This window comes from Abramis brama (assembly GCF_963993115.1).
Source record: "Abramis brama genome assembly, chromosome: 25".
In the NCBI taxonomy this organism is placed as follows: Eukaryota; Metazoa; Chordata; class Actinopteri; order Cypriniformes; family Leuciscidae; genus Abramis; species Abramis brama.
This window is the reverse complement of record NC_139987.1, coordinates 4,598,886-4,625,117: the sequence shown is the minus strand read 5'-3', so window position 1 is coordinate 4,625,117 and position 26,232 is coordinate 4,598,886. Positions and strand designations below refer to the sequence as shown.

Sequence of the window (26,232 nt, the reverse complement as noted above, 5' to 3'; positions counted from 1 at the left end):
GCTTTAAGGTTAGGTTGCGCGCGCTGGAGGCCGTCGTCTGCTGCTGTAATTCGGCTACAGTGGGAAGGAAAATATTGTTTAAAGTCGACTTTTACCCACCCACGAATAATCCGTTTCGCTGGGATTTTACGCTACTCCTTCCTTACAGAGAAAGTTTCTCGCTAAAAGGGTGAGTTGAAGGGTAAATGTGAAGATAACGGCTCGCGAACCCGTTTGAAAGCTGTTTATTTTTCTGTCAAAGAAAGTAGCGCAGGCTGCTAGCGGTTTCCACAAACTCAACGGCCACGCAAACTCACACACTTCTCATAAACAGGCAAATGCCGATTTTTCGCTTTTGCACAGATGAAAGAGTTTATAATGCAGCGATTAATGTGAGTGTATTGATCCTGGGGTTTGTTATATCGCAGGCAGACCGGGACAGTGAGTCGATTAGCGGCCCATGCAGCCATAACAAGCCCGTGATACTCCACCAGATCACTGGAGAAGGTAAACAATGCGTTTATTTATTAATTTTAGTCATTTAGAGCTTACAGATGAGTTAATGACGAGCAGGGTCTGTTTGGCTCGACTTCTATGCATGATTAGAATGATACCAGCAGATGTACATGGTGATGTTTGTTTTGCCTATACATATGTTTTTGCTTTGGCGTTTGTACACAAATGCATTCATAAGAATGCTGTGATATAACTTACTCTTGCCTCATTGGCCTCTGTGTATTGCTCATCTCAGGGTTGGGCTGTCAAAACTTACAGAGCTGTCTACCTAGACAACATTTTTGGGCTTCAAAGTTGCATTGCTAAATGCTGCTGACAAGGAACGCGCCAAAACGTTAGAATCAAACATTCCAGCACGCGAATTATAGGCAAAGTTGAACGTTCCATTTGAGCGTTCCATTTGAAACTTTAAAAGCATTTGTGATGCTCAAATTTTGTGAACGTTCAATTAAAAACGTTCCGAACACTTCAATGATTTCCTGCTTACAGTGTTCCAGATATTGTACTTTCCACTTTGGTCCATAATACCAGAAAACTTAAAACAAAAATCAATCTTCCAGGCTTGTCTATCTCTCATCAATGCACTGAAAAAAACTAAGTAAAATTCCATATGTGCACTTTACTTAACTTGCAAAAGAAACGTTAAGTCTACTTAAGTAAGTTAAGTAAAATTAACAAAGAAAAAAATAACTCTAACTTGGCCTGTAAACGTTTAAGTACTTTCTACTTATTTGAAGTTTACTTTGCAATACTTTTTACTCAAACAATATAACACTGAATTAAACCATGCTTTTAAAGTGTATGCTTTACTTAGAAATATCTAAGTAGTAAATAATACAATAGCTATTGTGTAGATACCATGTTTACATAATAGAGGTAACACAGTTCCCACCCGAACACAGGGACCTCGATCCTTTGTACACAGTGACGGTAACATTTGATGGATTGTTTTAGAGTGTGAATGTCATTTTTAATAAAGAAAATTAACTCCAGATGCCACAAAACAGCGTGTGTAAATACAGCTGGAAAAATCAACCTTATTAATTATTCGTGCCCCAGTGCATGATGGGAACACCATAACAGAAAGTTGAGTTGATTTTACTTAATTTTATAACGTTGATATTTATGCTTTAATTTCTTCAAGCTTGAATTGAGTGCTAATATAGAATTTTATTCTTGCCTGAACTAACTTTTTCATGTAGAAATTACATTTTGTTTTCACAACAGAATAATTTTGATCAGTGTGTGTGTTTAATATTTAATTCAAACCGTTCAAATAGGCGTGTTGCCAAAAAAGGTGAACGTGGCCCAAAATGACTGGTATGTTATAATAAATCTTTCAAATGCTCCCGAAATCTGCTATTCATGTTCGAATTTAACGTTCCAAATGTGCCTTTGATGTGCTAAAATGTTTCAAACGTTCTATTGAAATCATTCAAACTAGCATGTGATGCCTAATGTGCTGTCAAGCTTGACCGATTTGAGATTTCAAATGTTGAATAGTTACACTAAGGGCTGTCACTAACAATTTTTTTGGTTATCAGTCGATTATTTTTATGATTAATCGGGTAATCAGATGTTTTTGTAATGGTAATAAAACTAGACCTAAGTGAACAACTACCTTTTCGATGAATTAATACATATATAATAACAATGAGGCAATAATATTTGGTTTAAATAAAGTATCAAAAGCAACTAGCTTAAAATCATTTGGTTTTATAAAACAACACTGTTAAAATACATAATATACCTAATAATCTTATGTACATTATGCATTATAACAAATGCCTGCAGGTGTTGTTACACTCTACAGCAGGTCAAATCCTTGTTTAATATTGGCCAAATGATATTTAATTCAAATGTTCACTTAATCTTTAATATTTGTCCACTTCTTTATGATAGAAATGCTACAGCCACTGTAATTTCTTTAACAAAAACATGTGGACATAAAAACATGTAAACTCAGAGCGAGCGTTTAAACTTTTATTTTGAAATTGCGAGTTCGAATATTGATGTATTCTCCTGTGTTGGCGTAGGTTTATACATGATTTATCTTACAAATCTGATGAAATGGCGCACGTTGTGTTCCTAGATGAATGTTATAAGCAACTCAAACTCACAGCATATGCAGAGACTGAGTTTGAGACGCTTCAAGCATGTGAATGATAACATCGAGCAACATTTACATGAACGGAGCTGCTCTGAAACTTACACGCATGTAAATAAAGCGCATATATTAATTGAATTGAATTGCAGCCTCTGTTAATTCACAATAGCACTATGCTATAGTAAAAGGGTCTATACAAAGGTTTTAATACATTATGCAGCCTTAGAAAACAGTCTAATATAATAATGCGGTTCACGGATTCTCGTAAATTGCAATCGAAGATTTTTTTTAATCGAGTAGCCTACTCTAATTTAATCGAGTAATCGTGACAGCCCTAGTAACTCAAGAGTTACTAGGGCTGTCACGATTCCTCGATTAAATTAGAGTAGGCTACTCGATTTAAAAAAATCTTCGATTGCAATTTACGGGTTAGCAAAACAATGGGTGGGGCGACGTTCGTCTGTTATAGGACAACTTAGTTTGAATAAAATTAATATTTGTGTAGTGTTCAATGTTGTTATCGATAGAGATACGCGGATGGGGTATTAGTTAATCTGCAACCACATCACAAAACTCATCATCCGCACCAACGTTTTTTGACCAGATTTCAAAGCCGCACCCGCCCGCCATCCGCTGATTGTTGTGCGGTCTATGGACGATGCAATGCTCTGCTGATGCGAGCCGCAAGAAAGCCCTTGTCTGTTCTAGAAAGGATGCAGCAAAGATATTTAATGCTAATGTATGAGGCATAGGCCTACGCTGAGTTTCATTCATTTATGATGAGATGCGCTCTAGTTCACAATGCAATGCAAGTGAACGCGGCGCGCCGGCGCCTCCATGTCACGGTTATTATATTGTCTGCTATATTTGCTGTGAAGTGGTAAAAATCTTGTCTGACGATTTACAAAAGAAAACTTCATTAAGTGGTAAAAACCATGTCTCCCGATTGCAAATGTTCATTGCTAATGTTTATTATTGCAAATGTTTTTCATTTGTTTAATAAATCTCATAATGATGGCACATCACTATATCATAGCTTTATTTCTATCTCAAATGATTGGCGGTCGGTCAGGGGGTACTTGGCAAAGAATCAATACAGTTGGAAACGACGTAGACCATTAATAACACAGACTGTTAACAATTGTTTTTAATTAGTATTTAAACATTCTCTATGATAAAAAATGTTTGTAAAAAATATTTTAATAACACGGTTTTGGCGGTTATAGAGTTCTAATGACGGTGTTCAACTATAACCGTCGGTCTCACGGTTATATACTAACCGTCACACCCCTAGGTTTGAGTTTTATTACATTAGCCCATTTGGCTGTGGTTGGTGAAGAAACTCTTCCAGCCCAAAGCATCTGAAAAGTCCATTAGATCATTACATCTTTTCTGATGTCATCATTCTCAAAGTCGAATGCATTTGATGAAGTAACATTTCGAGGTGCTTTCTCACTGCCCGTCATTTCCCTGATCATAAATGGCACCCAGAGTAAGGGTATGTTGTAAGCCTAACCGAAATGATCAAGATGTTTTACTTCCACTTCCCCATGTTCACAACCTGGCAGGATTCGCCTGGTTTCTGTGCGTAGATTTTCTTGTTATGCGGAACCTCTCTTCAAATGAAGTCCTAAACCCTTTTAAATGAAAGGCTAGCTTGTCCTCTGCAGTTTTTTCCTGTAGAAAATTGTCAATGAAATCTCTCATTTGCTGACTAGGGTTGAGTCACTACTGAAATCTGTCTGAAATCACTACTGAAAAAGTGGCTGAGACCAAAGCAAGAGTAATTCCACGGTTCTTGGTACCGCAAGAAACTCCAGTTGTATTGAATGCGCTCCTTTATTTAAAGCTGACGTGTGATTTCTGCTCTACTAGTGTCACCAAACCAAACTGCAAAAATTATGTTTTAAGTTTCTCAAGCACTCATTGGTCGACAAACAGATAGCCCAGACTCAACGGCACTGGCGTAAGAAATGGCTTCTTTGTTGTCTCTGTATATTATTCAAAATAGAAAACAGTTGTTTTAAATTATATTTCACAATATTACTGTTTTTACTGTATTTTTGATCAAATAAACGCGGCCATGGTGAGCATCTTTCAAAAAACATTTAGAGCATCTCACCGACCCAAAACTTTGAATAGTTGTGTAAAAAGTGTATTAATTTTGAATGGGCTTTTGATTTGTTTTTTATTTTGAATGGGCTTTTGAATAATAGTGTAAAAAGTGTATTATAATATTTCACAATATTACTGTTTTTACTGTATTTTTGATCATATTAACGTGGCCATGGTGAGCTTCTTTCAAAAACCTTTAGAGCATCTCACCGACCCAAAACTTTTGAATAGTTGTGTAAAAAGTGTATTAAAACCCCCCAAAAATGAACCAAATTGGTTCATGATTTTCAATTAATTATTGGGTAATAAAGCCTCAGTCGTGACCAATAATTATAATACAGAAATTAATGAATTAATAGCTATAGAACAAATAATAATAATAAAAAGCAATACAACAAAGAAGAGACAATTGAATTAAGTCTTTATTTTGCAGTTGTAATCAGGGCAAGAAACAGGATGGAGGTACTAGTGTCATCCCTGAAGTTTGGTCTTTACAGAGTCTGTCATCAGCTGTTCTTGATTTCTGCTTCTCTCCACTCAGGTGACCCCTCGCCCCCCTTTCCTCTCCCGTTTCCTAAGCTTCTGTCCCCTGCCCCCTCATAATCAGCCCAGAGACCCTCTTCCTAAAAGCCAGTTAGGAACGTTGGGTCTGTTCCTCCCCATTCTCCTAGCCTCCATCTGTCTCTCTAACTCTGACCGCTCATCGGACACCCCAAAAACATGTCCTCCATCTTGCCTTTCACTCCGCCCGTGGTGAAGCGCCTGCTGGGCTGGAAGAAGTCGGCCAGCGGTTCGAGCGGAGCGGGAGGGGGCGGAGAGCAGAACGGCCAGGAGGAGAAATGGTGCGAGAAGGCCGTCAAAAGCCTGGTGAAGAAGCTGAAGAAAACGGGCCAGCTGGACGAGCTGGAGAAAGCCATCACCACACAGAACCTCAACACCAAGTGTGTCACCATCCCCAGGTACGCCAACATCAGAAGCCGCTCGCATTCCTGCTTTTAGCTCAGTGTCTTCGTAGACTCCGGAATCTAGCGCTTCAGTCTTTTGAAATGGGAAACTCAAGAAAAGAAAAAAGAAGTGTCATTTATTCATCTCCTTGTCATTTGAAAAAGTATGCTGTAATTTAATAATCAGTTTATGTAGGTTTGAAGCAACATGAGGCCGAGTAAATATGTACTTTTATTAGTTTTAGATAAAGTATCCCTTTAATACGGTTAGAGTTGCAAAGCCATGATTGTAATAGAAAACGTTTTGTTAGTTTTGAGTCTTCATCTTATTATAAAGCATTAAAACTCCTTTAATGATTCAGAAATGCTTTTATTTAAGTTTAGAAGTAACCGTAGCCGTATCATTGCGCGTGTTGCTTCGTGAGTGAAGGTGAAGGCGTGACGCCGAGTTGCGTCTACCGTTGTAAAATATCAGCATTACTCCCCTTTGTTTCTTTAAATGATTTCTGCTCCATCTGTCTCGACTTGAGTTAAGGTCATTCTGTACAGCTCCACGTCACCTCCATTCTGAGCTCACGAAGGCTTCTCATGCTCTGTGAATGTCTGCGCTATCAACCATCAGGCTGCTTTTATTCCATTCATCATGACAAATGGTGAAATATCAGCGCTGCTATTTTAGGGAAATGCTAAGAGGAGAGGATGAGTTGTGTGTCCGAGCCACAACATATCAATAGTTTGAAACCAAGACGTTACAGATACACAAGGGTCGGGTGACGTCTGATACATTACATCTGTTTTCAGCCCTTTGGTGATATTTGAGAGAAATATATTGATGTATTTGCAGTTAAATGGATTTAGTTCCTTTGTAAATGTAAAATGCATTAATGTAAGAACCTGTAGAAAACAAGCTTCACATTTTTACTTTTAAATACTAAACATAATACACACACACACACACACACACACACACACACACACACACAGAGTAGTCAACATTTGAAGTGGATCAAAACCTTTCATCAAAGTTATACATGAATTTTGAACATCTTAGGACATCTTTGATGAACTTTTTTACAGCCTTATTAAAGCAATCCATAATCGTACATGATTAAAAACTAGAAGTGGTAATGGAAATCTGAATTGTCCACTTTGAAGTTCCAGTTAAAAAGGGAATTTCTTTTTTAATAAATCAAGTGTAAAGCAGTCGTTAAGATCTGCTGTTGGTCACAGTGCAAGATCAGCATGATATTCACAATAGCTGTTTCCATCCAGATTTATATGTGCATTTAAGAATACCACATAAAAAAACGCTGGATGGAAACTCCCAAGATGTGCCTAAATTCTAAAAAATGTGCATAAAAAGCTTGTGTGTTTAAGGTGATACAGAAAACTGATAAGAAAACATGCACATAAACTACAATGGAAACACATTTACCTTCCAAATTTCTCCGCGCATCAAAAAAGACACGTGACTTCCCAGTGGGACGGCATAACTGGACTAAACTCGATGAAATGTTGTTTTGGTCATTCAGAAATGCCTTCGCCTCGTCTGACACGACTGTGTTCCCAAAACAGAAGACATCTGCCTCCGAAATCAAGATAACACGACAGTGTTTATTACGTTTCACCTGTGTGCAAGTCATTTTTTATATACGATAAAAGACCCACAGTGGCTTCTGCTACTGCAGCAACCTCCATTTTTCTTTTGTGATATTTGGCACCAGTTTATCAGGAAGTGATTTTGTTCTCTTCAACTCCATGAATGGAAACGGTGTGTTATTCGCAAATGTTTATGCGATAAATCAATTTTCGCGAACAAGTTATATTCGCAACTTTGAATGGAAAACCGCTTTTGTTGCTTAATTTTATAACGCCACCATTCTATAAACCGTCCATTTGTAAGAGCCTGTTTTAAGATTTAGATTATCTAGCGCTTATGTTAAGGTTTAGCACAGGTTCTCGTTCTTTGCCGTCTAATATAGTTTAATTTTGGTGTAAGATGCTGAACAAACGTGAAAAGGGCATGAAAGCGGCTTTAAACATTTCCAGGGTTAAATCATTTGAAAAGGTTTTGTCGAAACCGATAACACAAGCTGCTCGTAATGGCAAACAGACATTGTCCTTTGTCCTTGAGAGATTTATTTCTATTGAATCCTTTTTGAATTAATTCTAACTTCTCAAATCCACAGAGTCTTTTTAACTGTGTAATTTAACAAATGCAGGCCTGAATGCGTATCTCCCTCTTTTTATTGAAACATTGTGCAATGGTTATTGTGAAAATGCTCTGTGACTTGGCACTATGCCTTCATACTTGATCAGGTTCACTCAGCAAAACCTCTTAAGACTGTATAGCTTACAATAAATGCAGGTTAAATCTATCCTCCCTCCAGCTGAAATGTGTACAAGTGAACATTAAAATGATGGCTTTTCTCTGCTCAGATGCAGAGCCCAGGTCAGGCCTTCAGAAATGCTTCCAAGTCATCCAGAGGGCTTTGTCTTCCCTTGAGAGTGGATTCAGAGGGTGGGAAACTTTGCCTCCAGCATGTGTTTTCTGCTGCTAATCTGTTCTCTAACCTTGGAGGCTTGTGGGAACGGCTGGATCAGTCATTGTGTCCGCCGGTTGTCATGTTTGGTAATGGCAACGTCAAAAACCTCCGCAACTGTCCTTTCCAGCCTCCCTCACATACCCGTGAACAAAAGGCTCAGCTAGAGAGTTCTTCATTTATGAAAGCGCATAATAGCTTGTAAATGAAATGAAGATTGATTTCAGATTTGTTTCGTTTGTGCTGTACGTCACATCCAGTGAGACCTCAAATATAAAATCTCCTGTGTTTTTTCTGTCTCGTGCTTTTCATACCATGATTCGCCCAGGAAAGCCGTGTAGAAATGATCATATTCATGAGCTTATGCAAACGGCACACTTTAAAAGAAGCTGGCATTAAATGATTTTCCACACAAAATTTGTTGTTCCGAAACTTTATTATAGTTTGAGAAATTCATTTTTCTCTCTCACCGTACAGTGGAAGTCAACTCGTTCCAAATTAATATTGTTAAAGTATCTTGATGACTGAAATGACTTGGACTTGTATAATTTTAATCCATTCCACAGATTTTCGAACAAATTTCTATGCAGTTTTATATCATACAAAACCACTATTTACAAAATGTGCATATCTTGTGCATTTGCTCTATCAAACTGTATTTCTTTTTTTGGCAGCATGAGAATAATAATACATCCACAAAGCTTCAATTACTTAATGCTCAGCATTTGGTCTTTGTTCTGTTGTATTGGAGGAAAATAGATCCCTGTTTTTGTCTAGAAGTGAAGCACAAACATCACTTTAACACGTTACGATAATCAGAATATCTTGAATTTTAACAGACTTGAATTTTCGAAGTTGAAATAGTTGCAAGTGAATGATTTATCATGTGCTTTTAAAATGCCATGATTCCCTCCTTAATGATTTTTATCCAGTTATCAAGTGCATTATACAGAGCCGAATGAAAGTAAGGAGATGATTTGTTCTTTTGTCATTTCGATAGTTGCTTGGGAAATCAGTCTTGAATTTTCCCAAGCAGATCCAGCTGTATGCCATGTGTTTAATTTGCACAAAACAAACGCTATATCAAAACAAAATGTTCCTGTATGCGTACATCCAGAACTAAACAATACAAACAGGCGTTCAGTTTTAGCTGATGTTTAGTCCTTTTTCATTACTTGTTACGTTACTCTTGTTTAAAGGGAAAACAAACCCGTATCTGTCTCGACCTAACTTCCTGTTGAAGATCTCCACGCAGGTCTTTTGTCCAGAAGTGCTGATAGTGTATCTGTAAGATGCCTTGAGTGAGTGTAAGAATGTGAAGAGGGTTTCTCCGTGAGGACAGAGCCGGCTGGCGCTGTGGCTTTTTCAGGTCTATTGATTGTAACCTGAAGACTCTGTTGTCTGTCTGGCTTTCCATACAATAATTAAGGCCTGGCTTTCATTTGGTTTGATAAATGACTTTAGAATTGAGGGAAAACAGTCCTTTTTTCCTGTCCTTTGTTATATTTTTTTTATTAAATCTTTTCTTGGATCACAATGTAGTCAGAATATTAGTTATGGTATCCGTTAATTAGCCTTTGTATTATGGGATTGCCAACAAAAATGCAAATCAATACAACAGATCGTATAAGTGGGAGAGACAATCAGGTTAACCATTTAAACAAAAGGATGCAAGTTTTATGTGAAAGGAAATCATTTTATGAGGCATTTAAAAGACCATCTTGAATTGCTTGTTCAGACGTCTCTCGTGGGATTAAGATGTTGGTCACTTGGCACGTGTTCAGATGGAAGCCTGAAACGGGATACTCGTTGACTGTTCATTTGCAAGAATGATCCTGAGATTTGACAGAGACATATGGTTTCCTTTGTGATGGCTCTGTTTTAATCCGCAGCCCATTCATTGTTCCTGCTAAATTTTTGCATTGTATTTTAAGACTAACTTTTCTTTATTAGCGATTCACATTGTACTCAAAGGTGCTGCTTTAAAAGAACGTATTTTTTGCTTTCATCTCGTGCCAAGTGAGGGTAGCAGATGGACTCTGTGTGTGGTTTAGTGGGGATGGGGTCTCCGCTCACCAGGATACAAGGCTTAATTCCCTCCAAAAGTGTGTCATCTGTCTGGGACACGGACGCCCAGTGATGCTGGTGTGGGACCCAGATTTATCAGCTTGGTTCTGGTCACTTTGAATTAGGATTGTGTGATTAATTTTAAATGATTTTCGATTTCATTTTAGCATCCAACGATCATGAAAACAAGATAATCAAGGTAAAATGATTATTGCGTGATTAATGTGGCAGTGGTGTGCTTTCGTTCCTCCATAAGCCAAACTAAACATCCATAATGGCCGAATAAGTGAGTGCTGTAAAATGCAGTCTACTGGTGCTAAACAGCGGGACGTGCCTGATATGAAACGATGTCATTAAAAGCAAATTAAGCCGCGAAAGAGACGCTTCCCCAGGTGTCTTTCTGTGTGCCAAACGTGCATAAGCAAAGTATTCTGTGGGCTTCAGATACGCGACTAAACAGTCAAATAGCCTACATGCAAAAATGTCAAGATGCGGTCCTCGTAAACCCAGTCGGTTATGTCTTCAGTGAATGTAAACAGCTGAGAAAGAAAACTCGTGTAACAGTATATTGGATTCATGCATTAGCTCTTAAAGTGGCAGCAGCCTGATATTACTGCTCGAATTCAGTATCATTAATGTTAATCAAACAATAACAGACAAAGATAAAATCACTCAACTTTAGTAGCTTTAATAAGGATTAATCTATATTTATTGTATAAGGTGCAGACTTGCATTTTACATTGAATTACTTTATTCAGTTTCTGTTGTAGGTTATTAGTTATCTGAATGCCGCTGTTAGTACATCTCCCTGAACAACTTAAATCACTGTTTATTTAGGTTTTATCTTTTGTGGTGTTGTATTTTGTAATTAGTTTCTTGTTGCCGACTGTTTTGAGGATTGTAGCTGTTTACTTGGCTCCATTACTTAGTAGTATTAACCTAGTAACCTAGTTTTTGCTGATGTAGCCCAATAAACCTGTCCATAATTGTGAATTGTGAATAATTGTTTTACTGATAACTAAAATTACTCATCTCATGAAATAAGACTTTGATTAATAATCTTGATTTCAATATCAACAATAATCGTGATTTTTTTTTTTTTGCCATAATTGAGCAGCCCTACTTTGAATTGCTGATGGGGTCCATCTAATGATGGACTTTAATATAGGTTAGTTATAGTAATAATTGAATTGTCCTGATTTCATTTTTTTGGTGACATTAAGTAATAAACCATTGCATTTTGGGTATAGGCATTGGTAAAATATTTAGTGATTTCTTTTTAAATTACATTAATGTTTTCACCAGTTATCTAGAGTCATGCAATATTGATAGAATTTCTGCAAATGTTTATCATAGTTTTGTGAATTATCATTATCGTGCTTGAATGCACCTCTGTTGATATCACACAGTGATCGGCCATCTGCTCTATTGTTAATTTGAGGGTTAATACTGAATCGGGTTTCTATTGTGTGCCGAGCGTGTGTGTTTTAAGAGCGTTTTGGGAAACCCTCCCATCTACTGGTGTTGAAACTGAAGTCCCCATCCCCCCTAAAGCAGGTCATGTGAGTTTATGTAAACTCTGTGGTTTCACTTCTTTAATGGTTTCGCATATACATTCACTTTGCTCTTACTTTCTCCCTAAACACTGCATGGCGTTTGAAATTCACTTTTAGTAAAGCTCAAACTGAGACTACAAAGAAAGTATCAGTTAACAGCAAATATTGGAGTGTTGCAGGGATTTTCAACTAAAATGCATAATTAAATAAAATATAGTCAGGGTTAACACTCAAAGTTAGTCTTTAAAATACTGATTTAATAAAACTTAAACATGCATCTTAAAATGAATATACAATATACACAATATACGAGACTGTAAATTGCAATGTTATGATGCCTAAAATTGACAATTTCAGGTTTTAGTGTTTTTATTTAATCTATTTAGATGCAATTCTATAGAATTTGAATATTATGTAATCGTTAATGTAAACGTCAATCGTTGTTGAATTATGCATAAATACAGTAAAAAAAGAAAAGGAAAAAGTGAATTCTGTGCCACTAGCATCACCATGTAGAATTACAAAAACAAAAGCCATTTTTAAACCAGTTTCTGGTTTAAAAGTTCTACAAATGAATCTCTCCTATAAAAATGAGTAGAACGATTTAATCTGTATACTCTCCTGGCATGTCGTTGACTAAAACTGCCTATCGATCATGTTCTCTGGGCATCATGAAATCTTAATTCCCCAGAGGAATAAGGACACGTTATACTCTGAGCAAGCTTCGCTCAATATCTCGGGTAACATCGCTACATCAGGGTCGGTCTCATTAACTTTTGACATCAGGCAGCAGCGAGTGTACAGGTCGAGGGTTAGCGATACACGCGCCGCTCAGATAACCTGCTCTAATGTTAATGTTCTCCTCAAGAGTTTTCTTTCTTTACAGGCTCCTTTGGTCTTGTCCTGTTTTAATGTAGGCTAGTTTGTTGTATAAATGCTTGTTCGTCAATGGCTTTACTTTTGAGTTTCAAGCTTCACACAAACGCGACACAAATTAGTCTTTTGAAGAAGTTAAAGGGATAGTTCACCCAAAAATGAAACTGGTAATTTACTCGCCCTCATGTCTTTCTAAACCCAGAAGACTGTTCATCTTCTGAAAACTTTGACACTTAAACTTCATAAAAATGTCGTAAAAGTGATCCATATGAATTGAGAGGTTTAAGCAAGTTCTTGCACGTCAAGCAAGTACAGTTGAGCTTTAGCGATTGCCATATTTGATGTGCTATGAATATGCGTTGATCAGCTCTTTTAGCCGTCAGTTTTGGTGGAATGGACTTTCAGTGGAGGAGCAGAAATCACTCGGGTTTTATTAAAAATGAAGAAGGTCTACAGGGTCTGGGTTTGGAACAACATGAGGGTGAATAACTCATTTTTTGGTGATCTTTCCCTTTAAGGGTCACAAGGTAGCTACATTTAAAATCTTTTTAAGAGGCAATAACATTTTATTTAATACATTTACATTAAACAAAGAAAAACCGTGTCAGAAAGCGAAGTAAACGGAATATTTAACTAAATATATTTTGCATTCAAACAATCTTCTGGGAACTCTCTGCGTGCTCTCTATCGATTTAAAAGATATTTTAGAATTTTCTTTGTCCATACATGAGCCTTTATATTCAGTTGTGACTAGTGCAAGTTGGAAAAATCCTTCTCTATCCAATAGGACCACTGCTGCAGGACAGATGTAAAAAAATAAATAAATCACTTAGTCTGTGTTTGAAAAAGATTATCAAGACCATTTGTGATAAGAAGTGACTCCAGGTTGCCGGTGGAGTCTGGCACGTGTTTGTGAGCTTCTGTCTTTCGAGTCCCTTTTCAGAGACCGTTAAACCACAGGGGGCCAAAACTTCATTCATCACATATCAAGTCTGTGCGAGTCCTGTTCCTGTCACGTCACCATGTCTGTTTCTCATCCCATGTTTCTTTTTCAGAACTACTGAAGGTCTGTGTGCTTGTCTGATTGACTGATAGCGTTCTTTATCTTGAGTGTGATGTAGTCGAGCGACAGTAGGTCATAGGCTCCTGTCCTGTGCTGCATGTGTAAATGTTGATATCTGATGTCAAATCAATCCCTGAATGAAACGTCTTTTTATAACGTCAATTGCCCTGTTCGTCTCATAACACCGCATGATGACCGGGGAAGAGATTATGCACTGTAACTAGAGCTGGGCGATGTAGCAGGAAATGCCTCTTATTTTTTTTTTTTAGACTTTTAGATATCGACATACGTTTTTGCTATAAAACTGCTATTAAAACAACTACAATAGTCATGTTAAAATAATTAGGCATGTTTTTCCACTAAATGACATTTGTGCAGCAGCATTTGTTTCAGTTAAAAATATGTAAATTGTCCAGGAACATTTGACTCGAGGTAATTGTTGAAGTCTACTTTTTTAAATGACAATCTTGAGCTGATTCATGGATTCGAATCATGGAAATGAATCAGACTGACATACTTTACACTGCCTAATTTTCATCGCGAATATATTGTGAATATTCAATATATCGCCCAGCCCTAACTGTAAATACATTTGTCAGTTTCTCTTCGGTTTTCTCATCTCACTGTTATATGTGAATTTTCCGTTAGAGTGGCTTCTTTTATTCGAGGTGGACCGCGACGTTCGCCAGTTTCAGACGACCTGCGCAAAACATCTCAAATAAAAGAAACAATGCCCTTCGATTTTCCCCTCATGGTACTTCATCTTGGTATTTTTGAATGAATCATGCCCCATGTTTATCATTTTTTTTGTTTCTTTGTGTTTGTTTTTCTTTTTTGTTTGTTTTTTGTTTTTTTACTTTCTGTGCACAGCAATTGCTCTGAAATTTGGGGACTGAGTACACCAAATACGATAGAACAGTGGGATACCTCAGGCCTTTACAGCTACCCTGACCAAACCAGGTGAATATCCTCTGCTGACATTGTGCCACACTCACCCCACAAGCCACAGGTGGGGATGAACGAGCACAGGGGGCTCCAGGGGCCGTGTAATAACCTGCTTTATTATGATGATTTAGACTTACATATCTTAATGATGGCATCACTTATTTTATTGTAGAGCTTTAACTCTGAATGTTACAATAGATTTAAAGCATATCGACATATTTTCATAACTCATACATACACTTCACTAAAGAAACGGTTTAAAACTGTGGTTCTCAACTGGTTTTACTGATTTTACTCTGAAATGGTGACCCAACCTATTGCCAAATTTATGCAGAAGTAATCGTGTCCTCTGTCTCTTTTTTTTTTATTTTTATTTTTTTTTTAACCTATATATTGTTCAAAGATTTGGGCTCAACAAAAACATTTTTTTGAAAGAAATTAATACTTGTATTCAGCAAGCATACATTTAATTGATCAACAGTTACCAGATATTTATAATGCTACAAAAGATTTCGATTTCAAATAAATGCTGTTCTTTTGATCCTTCTATTTATAGAGCCCTGAAAAGGTCTATCACGGTTTCCGCAAAAATATGAAGCACAACTGTTTTAACATTAATAATCAGAAATGTTTCTTGAGCATCAAATCATCATATTAGAATGATTTCTGAAGGATCATGTGACATGAGTAATGATGCAGAAAATTCAGGAATTAATCATTTTACAATATATTCACATAGAAAACAGCTATTTTAAATTGCAGCAATATTACTGTTTTTACCGTGTTCTTGATCAAATAAATGCAGCCTTGATGAGCAGAAGAGACTTTCATAAAGATCTGAAAACTTTTGAATTCTGGTTCTGTATACATGCGTATTATATAGTTATTTAGTTATGCCATTTGATTGGATGCATATCAAAATTAGGACCCCACTTTATATTAGGTGTCTTTTACTGCTATGTACCTGCATCAAAAAAGAAGGTTGGGTTACGGTGTCAGGGAAGGGTCAACAGTCTAATTGTAGATGTAATTACATAAATTAATTACTGTGTAATTAGATGCAGTTATTTTATTTTAAAATATAAGTACTCTGTAAAAACATGTCAACAATAAGTGCATTGTATCAAATGATTAATTTAAATGTTAACACCGTAATCAATGACACTTAATATAAAGTGGGACCAAATTAATATTAAGCTCCCCACACACACATTTTAAGACTTTGCACTGTTATATGGTTATTGCTTTTAAAATGTTTTTTTGCTTCTCCCGTTATGTATACAACCCTTTTTTTAGGTCACAACAACTCACCAGTTGAGAACCATTGATTTAATATAATAGTATTCCGTTATTGTGTATAAACATTCAGGAGTTTTAATCGTAATGGTTTAACCTTGCATCTTGGTCATGATTTGCTGTCTAACCGCACCACCTTCCCTCTTCCCTCCATCCATGCATGTCTTTCTCTGGTCATTTGGCACACTCCCCTCTCTTCCATTTCTCTCGCCCTCTCTCTGTGGATGCTCGGGTCAGATCTCTGGACGGGCGTCTGCAAGTGTCTCACCGTAAAGGTCTGCCTCATGTCATCTACTGCCGCCTGTGGCGATGGCCCGACCTGCACAGCCACCACGAGCTGCGCGCCATCGAGACCTGCGAGTACGCCTTCAACCTCAAGAAGGATGAAGTCTGCATCAACCCCTACCACTACCAGCGGGTGGAGACGCCAGGTGGGGAAATTGGCAGCGGAGTTGCCAAGAAAAGATTCTGAACGCTTCCTAATGTGTGAAATTTGAACCGAGTGTTCATTCAGTCCTCTTGATTCTGAACGTCTCTCCTGTAGTTCTTCCTCCCGTCCTCGTGCCAAGACACACAGAGATCCTGACGGAGCTGCCGCCTCTGGACGACTACACCAACTCCATACCTGAAAACACCAACTTCCCAACAGGGATAGAGCCCCCTAACAATTACATACCAGGTAGGAACACGCGTCTCGCACCAAATGTCAAACCAAATCGTTTCACACCAAATTTAAGGCTGAAGACCTTATGCGTTAGTGTGTAGTTTAAGGCCTGTTCACACCAGGAACGATAACTATAACGATAACAAAGTCCACAAAAAGACTACAATGATGACGGCACAGAGAAACGATATCGTTGGACTCACTTTCAGAATGATTTTATCTAACTGATGAACGAGCCAATCCGAATCCATCCTGCTTTTAAAGAGCTCAGCCATTTTAAACTGCAGTATGCTTGGAATAAAGAAAGATATTGTTCCTTGGAGTGGACGCGAATATAGTTATATTTATAGTAATCTTTCTCTGCGTGAACGGGCTTTTAGAGTAAATTGGTGATCTTTGTTTTTGATTTCTGAATCTGTTCAGAAACTCCTCCCCCGGGATACATCAGTGAGGATGGAGAGGCCAGCGACCAGCAGATGAATCAAAGTATGGACACAGGTACATTCCCACAGTGACATCACTACATGGGAATGACAGCCCTCCCTGGACAGAACATGTTTACTATAGACTGGAATACACTACACAACTGATTTCAAAACACTAGGCATCATACACATGCCACCTTAAGTTTTATAATAATACTTTGAATTTCTTTAGTTATTTTAAACATTCCAAATTTCATTTCACTTCAGGTTTTCTAAATGCATGTTATTGATTTTATTATGAACAATTCATCCATGAATATGTTATTATTTTTAAATGCAACTCAATCTTCCATTGGAGTGACAGACTTCTCTCTGGTGACATTATCTGCAAGTCCTTGCCCTAATTTTCTGTTTATGATCATCTGTTTTACTCAGATGTACATCACAACATTGCAACTTATTCAGTTTTCAATCCAGTGTACCAAGAATTTCCATTTTAGTGCAGTGCTGCCTTTTGTTATTGCTCATACGTTCAGGTCCAGGTCTAAACAGACCCCTGAATTAAAGATTAAACTTCAGTTGTGTTTGTTTCAGACAGGAATGATGCCTCAAATCATGTGTCCATTGATGGACTATAACATTTTTACATTGGCAAGCACCAAATAAACCAGTTATTTCTTGTTGCTGCCAATATCTCTATTATTGTAAGGAAAACCTCTTCTTTTTGTCAGGTTCTCCTGCAGAACTGTCGCCAAGCACACTCTCGCCTGTCAATCATGGCATGGGTAAGAGCTGATTAACTGCTGAACCTCACTCTTGATAGCCATTATATTGACATCTTGACCATTTCTTAAGATTGAGGACTTCAAAGATGTATGCACAGTTAATATAAGATTGTCAACTGGGTTCCCTGATATTGGTCTTCCTCATCTCTGTTTTAGACCTGCAGCCAGTGACTTACTCGGAGCCTGCGTTTTGGTGCTCCATAGCTTACTATGAACTAAACCAGCGGGTGGGAGAAACGTTCCACGCCTCTCAGCCTTCCCTCACCGTGGATGGCTTCACAGACCCCTCCAACTCAGAGCGGTTCTGCCTGGGCCTGCTGTCCAACGTCAACCGCAACGCCACCGTGGAGATGACCCGGAGACACATAGGTATCCAAGACATCTTCAGCTGGTCTACTATCAAGTTTCAGTTGAAATGAAGGGACAGTTCACCCAAAAACTAAAATCGACATCTTATATTTGTTTTCACGTCATTCTGAACGTGTATGACTTGCTTTAGTCTACAGAAGTCCTCAGTAGGGCTTTTCACTCTGTGCTTAACCCTGGGTTATCATTGTTCTAAACCCTGCTTTTAACCCCGGGTGAAGCCCCGGCTAGATGCTTAGCAACAGAAAGCCAATCACATGCCTCACATGCTTTGCAAGTCACAGGAACAGTGTTTTGGGGGAAAATGTCAAATGGTGACAGAAAATGTGCTATTGTAGTGAAGAAGAGACTGTTCAGTTCTTACCTTTATAGTCTGATAGTTCAGTTGGCAAGATATAATCCAAGGATGTGCAATGCTAGAGCCTTTATGTAAACTGTTTGCGTACAGTGTTCGTCCAATCAGTGACACTGACACCTCAAATATGCAAACAAGGATGTTAACCCAGGGTTTAGGAATGTAAAATGGCATCTTATGAATACCCAGGATAAATTGTTAACCCTGGGTAAATTATGAGCAGTGTGAAACGTGAAGCAAGATAACCCAGGATTCTGTTTACCCGCGGTTCAGAATAACCCAGGATTAATTGCCCTATTGACTTTCTTTAATGAAACAAAATAATATTTTGAAACTGGTCTTTTCTTGTCCATACAATGAAAGTTAATCATACAAAAAAAAACATGAGGATGAGTAAAAGATGATGATTTTCAATTTTGGTTGACCTATCCCTTTGTATGTACCAAGACAATTTGAGACTCCTGCAAAATGGTCACATGTACAATATTAAGTTCTCACTGCTGTTTGTCTTTGATTAGGTCGAGGGGTCAGGCTGTATTATATTGGTGGGGAAGTGTTTGCCGAATGTCTTAGCGATAGTGCCATCTTCGTTCAAAGCCCTAACTGTAATCAGAGGTATGGCTGGCACCCTGCAACAGTCTGTAAAATCCCCCCAGGTAAGAGATTCACTCACTTTCAGTGTCCATGGTACTACAGGTGGGCAGTAAAGCGGTAGACAGAATAAACAGCGACAAACTTGTCATCCAGTAGTTTTTTGTTTACGATTTTTGTCTCTGTCGTGGTTGCGCTCATGACTTTTGCGGTTTTGCATCGCCATTAAAGTTTATAATTTGCATGCGTTTTTAAGCCTTAGCAGTTTAAATACTAAAGTCATTTAAAATCGTTCAAGCGCAGTAAGCTGCGAAAGTGAACTCGGTCTGGTACTCGAATGCTGTCCGAGAGCCGGTTTCTGTGATTATACACTACCAGTCAAAAGTTTTGGATCGGTATGATTTTTTTTTTTTTTTTTTAAAAAGAAGTCTCTTCTGCTCACCAAGGCTGACCAATCATGAAATAAAAATGAAATTAACTGTTTTCGACATTGATAATAATCATAAATGTTTCTTGAGCATCAAATCATCATATTAGAATGATTTCTGAAGGATCATGTGACACTGAAGACTGGAGTAATGATGCTGACAAATTAGCTTTGATCACAGGAATAAATTGCACTTTACTATATATTCACATAGAAAACGGCTGTTTTAAATTGTAATATTTCACAATATTATTAAAAAAAATTTATTTAATTTTTTTTAAATCAAATAAATGCAGCCTTGGTGAGCAGAAGAGACTTATTTTAAAAACAATAAAAATTGTATCGATCCAAAACGTTAGAACGGTAGTGTACACATAAAGCCACCAGTCACACAGTGTCTGAGTGCTGCTTTTACTACTTTTTCACAATTTATTTGCGCTAAAACCAACATGCTTGTCTTGGCGAGTATTCATGGAAACACAGTCGGTATAAAATCAATGTGTATTTAATTCACATAGTAAAGTAAAAAGAAAAAAAAAACCTGCATAGTCTTCATTCTTATGCTGTAGTAGAAATTTAAGCACTGTTTATTTAATTTCTATCTTTTTGTGTTGCATTTTTGTCATATTGCTTGTAATTAATAATTAATTCTTATTTTATTACTAATTGTTTTCTTGTCTTCCATAAGCTTGAACTTTTTACTTACATTAGTTAGGATAGTATTTGTTTTTTACTGTGATATCAAAAATGGTATTGATAATTGACATTTTCTACGATTTCTAAAATTTTGTTGTCGTAACAACCTTACTTAAGGGGAAAAATAACTCCTATTGTGAAGTAAAATTCCTCGTATCGTTTGATAAGAGTTTGGTCACATCGCTCACCTTACGTTGTACCATCCATCAGAATGTGCCAATTTACGTCAACTATTGACATCATGATATCCTCTTTCTTAGGCTGTAACCTGAAGATCTTCAATAACCAGGAGTTTGCGGCACTGCTGGCTCAGTCAGTGAACCAGGGCTTTGAGGCTGTATATCAGTTGACCAGGATGTGCACCATTCGCATGAGTTTTGTCAAAGGCTGGGGAGCCGAGTACAGGTATGGACAAGCTCTGCCAATAGCATAGACTTCTTCGATAGTGCATCTTCTTAATGCCAGAATATAACACAATAAACTTTCTCAGGGATGGGAGTATGATCTGTATTCAGATTAATTTAGCTAAAGTTATAGAAGGTGGAAAAAATCATCTAATAACTACAAAAAAAACGTTCGTCTGTTATAGGACAACTTAGTTTGAATAAACGAGCAGACACTGATTAGCTACTTGATCACCTAAATAAAAAAAATAAAATTAATATTTGTGTAGTGTTCAATGTTGTTATCTATAGAGATACGCGGATGGGGTATTATTTCATTCGCAACCGCATCACAAAACTCATCATCCGCACCGACGTTTTTTGACCAAATTTCAAAGCCGCACCCGCCCGCCATCCGCTGATTGTTGTGCGGTCTATGGACGATGCAATGCTCTGCTGATGCGAGCCGCAAGAAAGCCCTTGTCTGTTCTAGAAAGGATGCAGCAAAGATATTTAATGCTAATGTATGAGGCATAGGCCTACGCTGAGTTTCATTCATTTACGATGAGATGCAAGTGAACGCGGCGCGCCGGCGCCTCCATGTCACGGTTATTATATTGTCTGCTATATTTGCTTTTTATTTATTAAATACATGCAATTGGTTGATGAAACATTTATTAAAATTAAGATACAATTTGTACAAAACGAAATTCGCTTTAAAGAAAGGCTTTCTATAAAGCAAAACTTAATGAAGTGGTAAAAATCATGTCTGACGATTTACAAAACAAAACTTCATTAAAGGGTTACTTCACCTCTGGGAAGATGAATGTGTATTTAAAATAGGTCATTTAAGTAGAAGAAATGTGAAGAAATTTTTGAATTTGGAGCTTTCTAGACTGAGAAAAGCCAGAAAATATATTTTTGGCTTATGTGGATGAAAGACAACAACTCCCAGAATGCACTTGCTTCGCTGCCTTAGGAGGCCACGCCTACCGGTAAGAGTTGAAAACAACAAGGCTAACTTAGGCTATGTGATGAGTTTGCCAGGGATTTGCCAGGGATCTCTAGAGATCGCCCAAAATGTCCGGGATTCGGCTTTTGCGTTCTACAGTCGCCATTCATTCATTATGTTTACTGTGGCGAGCAGGACGAGGCTGACGGCCGCGGCAGAACGGCGCGAGGCCGGTGGCGTCATTACTGAGACGCGCCGGGTCTCCCATCTCTCACGGAGGAGCGGGAATTTTCTTAGCAATGGTAAAACGCACATCAACCGATCACTTGTTGTTTAGCGTTCATGTAAACACTACATTCAGATTCACCAATCGGAATGAATTCAGTTAGATTAAAACAAAAGGTGTGCATGTAAACAATGAATGGCGACCGCAGAACGCAAAAGCTGAATCCCGGACATTTTGAACGTTCTCGCCCGCCGGACAAGTCCGGGAAAAGGAAGATGGTAACCCCTACTTACTCAGCTTTCTCCAACTATTCAGCTTTGTCCACAGACCACAGAACAATAGCCTGCTAGCTTAGCTTCCAAAGTAAGACGGCTGACACTGTACATTCTGTGACTGTGAGTGAGATCCCTCTATGGGCGGGCTGAAAACATGCGGAACAGCTCCTCCTACTGGCTGTAGTCTTTAGCCTCTGGCCAGAAAATCCTCCGATGACGCAAAATGACGATTTTTGCGTCATCGGAGGATTTTTTCCAGACAAAAAATACATAATTCTCTTGTCTCAGGGGGATATGAGGGTGGAAAGCATGGTAATTCGAAAATACTACAGGTTTTCTACTAATACAAAGCTTAATGCTAAATCCTGAAGTAACCCTTTAAGTGGTTTATTATTGCAAATGTTTTTCATTTGTTTAATAAATCTCATAATGATGGCACATCACTATATCATAGCTTTTATTTCTATCTCAAATGATTGGCGGTCGGTCAGGGGGTACTTGGCAAAGAATCAATACAGTTGGAAACGACGTAGACCATTAATAACACAGACTGTTAACAATTGGTTTTAATTGGTATTTAAACATTCTCTATGATAAAAAATGTTTGTAAAAAATATTTTAATAACACAGTTTTGGCGGTTATAGAGTTCTAATGACGGTGTTCAACTATAACCGTCGGTCTCACGGTTATATACTAACCGTCACACCCCTAGTTTGGTTGGATTAAAACAAACTCTGGTGCGATTGCTCTGTTAGTGCGGTTCATTTGAATAAGTGTGAACGCTGCCATCTGGTGCCACAAAACAAGCGGACTGTAACCGCTGAAAAGATGGGTCTCGCTCCGCTTCCAAACAAACTCAGTTGCGGTTTGACTGAAATATGAACGCAACATGGACCAAAGACATGTAAACAAACCAAAAACAGAATGTGATGTCACAAAAAAAGATGGAATACTCTAGTGTTCCTGTTTTTCCTCATCATAGTTGTGATGTTGCCCATCACAGTTCAGTTCAGGCGTCAGAACCGCGTCTCCTCACAGCAGATCTTGGTTTGTGTGACGGAGGGATTCCTGATGCTGTTTTTACTCCTTTACACATTTTATAAGCTCATTATAAGTTGAGACAAATACCATCAAATGTGCGCACATACAACGACAGCATTTTAGCCCAGCATTGTTTTGGATGTATGTTATAACAGCCATCCAATCAGCTTGTGGTCTTATCCTTATTCCTCTTTTCTTTTTTTTTTCTTTTTTTTTTCAGTGTTTAAATGAATGTGTGAACCCTAAACAAACCAGGACTAAATTAATCTTTTTCTTTTTGTTTTTGGTTCATACCAAAAGACCCAAGAGAACCGAAGTACAAGTGTGAACACATCCGTAGTTAACTACAACACAAATCTTAAATGCATCAACCGAATCAAAAATCTAAGTTACTTTCTAGCTCACTTGTGCTTGTAATTCCGGATATTAAAAGCAGCAGTGCTTCAGAACGGGAAAGAATAAAACCATGCCAGTTTTTGTACAGCACTGGTAGTACTTATGGTTAAAAATGACTTCCAGTCTTACCATGGCAAAGGTGTAGCTCATGCATGTCAGTGAGGATGTTGCTATGCTACTTTTTCAGGAGCTAATTAATATTCATTCACGCCTTCACCATAGTAGGATTTGAAACGCCGGCTGTCATTCACTCTTGCAGTTCCTAATGGACGTGTTTCACCATATTAACTTGATTTTCCTGTTGCCTTTTCCCATGATGCACCCTGTGACCTGTCGTCTGTTGTTGTTGTGTAGACGGCAGACCGTGACGAGCACCCCATGCTGGATCGAGCTTCACCTGAACGGCCCGCTGCAGTGGCTGGACAAGGTCCTGACTCAGATGGGCTCACCCTCCGTACGCTGCTCCAGTATGTCCTAATCGACACGACCAAGCTCTCTGTCCTCTGCCCCTCTCCCCCAAAAAACGACTGATTCTACAATCACATCAACCGACAACAAGAACAACAGACTTACTATAACCCCGCCCCCTCTTTCTCTATCATAGTACTCGTGAGCCCCTCTCTCTCTCTCTCTCTCTCTCTCTCTCGCTCTCTCTCTCTCTCTCTCGCTCTCTCTCTCTCTCTCGCTCTCTCTCTCTCTCTCTCTCTCTCTCTCTCGCTCTCTCGCTCTCTCGCTCTCTCGCTCTCTCTCTCTCTCTCTCTCTCTCTCTCTCTCTCTCTCGCTCTCATATATTCTCTCTCTCTCTCTCATCTCCCGACACTGACGTTCTCACCGTTCGGACCTGAACGCAGCACTTGCTGTCTCATCAGCTTCATGCACCTTTAATTCTCTCTTGTTTTTCTTTCATAAACCCTCAATATTAAATGTATTAGTAGTAGAATATGAAATGTATATTGGTTTTTTTATTTTATTTGGATGGTTTTCGAGAAGGAGGGAAGGTGCGTATGATGTGTGGAAGTTCAAGAAGGCAGGAAATAACTTCACACACACACACTTGTAGCAGAAAGGCTTTTCCCCCCTTGATGAAGTAAATACTTTTCCTGGATGGCGATCCCAATCCGGTCGTTCAAGGAGGTTACTTTTTCTGGCAAAAAGTCACATTCTTTGTTTTTATACACGTTATGATTGTGTAGATTGGCGCGTTAAGACTTAATCATGTTTTTCGATTTCTTCAGTAATGCCAAAAGATACCTTTTTATTTTAATATTTTACGATTTCTCCCCCCAAACCACTATATATGAATGTTGCCTTTGATTCGAGGTATGCTGCTGTAAGACATGCTTCTTTTATTCAAACTGATAGGAATGTTTAGCGCAAAAAAAAGCCCCTCGTTCAATTCGAACTTCAGAATTAACTTTTTATTCACTGGGTGAAATATTCACTAGTTGGCTGTGGAGTGGTTTTCTTCAGAAAGTGGCTTCTTTTAAGGACGAACAAAGACTTTCAAAGGTTATTAAAACGTCTCACGCAGTCCAAATCTTTAAAAAAAAAAAATGATAAAAAAACAAAAAATCTAAGTATTTAAGCTTTAAGTGTTAATAAACTAGGTTATCCTTCACACAATTACAAGATTTTTTTTTCCCTTTATCTTTCTTTTAGCTACTTTTTGTATTTTCATGTATTTTTATATATAAATATATTTAAGATCTTTAAAGCTCTCTTCCTTTTTATTAGAATTGAATATTTTTTTAGATCATGCCCTCTTTTTAAAGGAACATGGCTTCATAATGAAATGTCCTATCATACGAAAACGTTATTTAGCATGAAATTTTTATAAGCGCAAATATCTTTTCTCCTCTTCCAATTCAAGCTGTTGTCCCGGTTAACGTTTCGCCCTGATCTTGAATCCCCCCACCCCACCACTCTTTGATTTTCTTTTAGTTGCTTTTCCTCCCATGTTCACAACACGATACTGTTTAACCCACCGCCCCTCAAAGTACGGTTACCCGAAGGGGACATTCAGCCTACGGGAACATCGCAGTGTTTTATTTGTTTGCAATTGGGGAAAAAAAGACTTCCAAACAGGGAGAACTGTGCAACTTTAGTGTGCGTGCTCGTTGTACAACTTTAACTAATGACTGTGATATAGCTGTCTGTTATTCTTTACTTGTTGTGACCAGGCGTTGCAAGTATCCATTCCCCTCTTCCCACCTCTGTCTCCATCTTTTCCTTCATTGATCTTACTACTCTTGTGATTGTACTTTAAGTGCATCTAGTAAAAAGCTGACGAAGATGTTGTGGCCCGTTTTTAAAGCCCTCAAACGGCCAACAAGACACTGGGAACGTTCTGTTTGCCATTTTTGACTGGGTGTGGAAAGAAAACCAAATAGAACTGAAAGTGGACCAGACATATATGCATATAAATGTGTATATATAATTTTATTTTACTTTTTCTGTTTTTTTTTTTTTTTCTCCTTTTGCAAAGCATTTAACAGTTGGTGAGCTTGTTTTACCATTAGAGAGATGTATTGGTAGGACGTGAACTTCAGGCGATAAGCTTTTCAGGCGTGTTGCATATGCAGACTTCATAAATACACTAATAAAAAGTTTTAATTCTCATGTTAAAGCCTGTCTTTCTCCCT

General features: G+C 38.1%; 1 protein-coding gene across 3 annotated transcripts; it reads left to right on the top strand.

Moving 5' to 3' along the window:
- On the top strand, nucleotides 1–26,216 carry smad2 (SMAD family member 2). Of its 3 annotated transcripts, none has more exons than XM_084104976.1 (12): nucleotides 17–169; nucleotides 412–486; nucleotides 5,259–5,676; nucleotides 14,637–14,726; nucleotides 16,245–16,438; nucleotides 16,552–16,686; nucleotides 17,095–17,169; nucleotides 17,828–17,881; nucleotides 18,038–18,250; nucleotides 19,121–19,258; nucleotides 20,577–20,721; nucleotides 23,945–26,216. In XM_084104976.1, exons 3-12 carry the CDS (start codon nucleotides 5,438–5,440, stop codon nucleotides 24,066–24,068), a joined length of 1,407 nt encoding a protein of 468 aa, XP_083961102.1. In that variant the 5' UTR covers nucleotides 17–169; nucleotides 412–486; nucleotides 5,259–5,437; the 3' UTR covers nucleotides 24,069–26,216. The 3 variants fall into 3 exon arrangements, with proteins under 3 accessions (XP_083961103.1, XP_083961102.1, XP_083961101.1); XM_084104975.1 differs by having other exon boundaries at nucleotides 408–486; XM_084104977.1 differs by lacking the exon at nucleotides 412–486 and having other exon boundaries at nucleotides 1–169.
- Nucleotides 26,217–26,232: the final 16 nt, after the last annotated feature.

Bases quoted from the DNA above. Each gene is read 5' to 3' on its own strand.
- smad2 (XM_084104977.1), top strand. From the start codon at position 5,438: ATGTCCTCCATCTTGCCTTTCACTCCGCCCGTGGTGAAGCGCCTGCTG. The intron at 17,882-18,037 runs GTAAGAGCTGAT...TCTCTGTTTTAG, and splicing joins GCCTGTCAATCATGGCATGG to ACCTGCAGCCAGTGACTTAC. The intron at 19,259-20,576 runs GTAAGAGATTCA...CCTCTTTCTTAG, and splicing joins AGTCTGTAAAATCCCCCCAG to GCTGTAACCTGAAGATCTTC.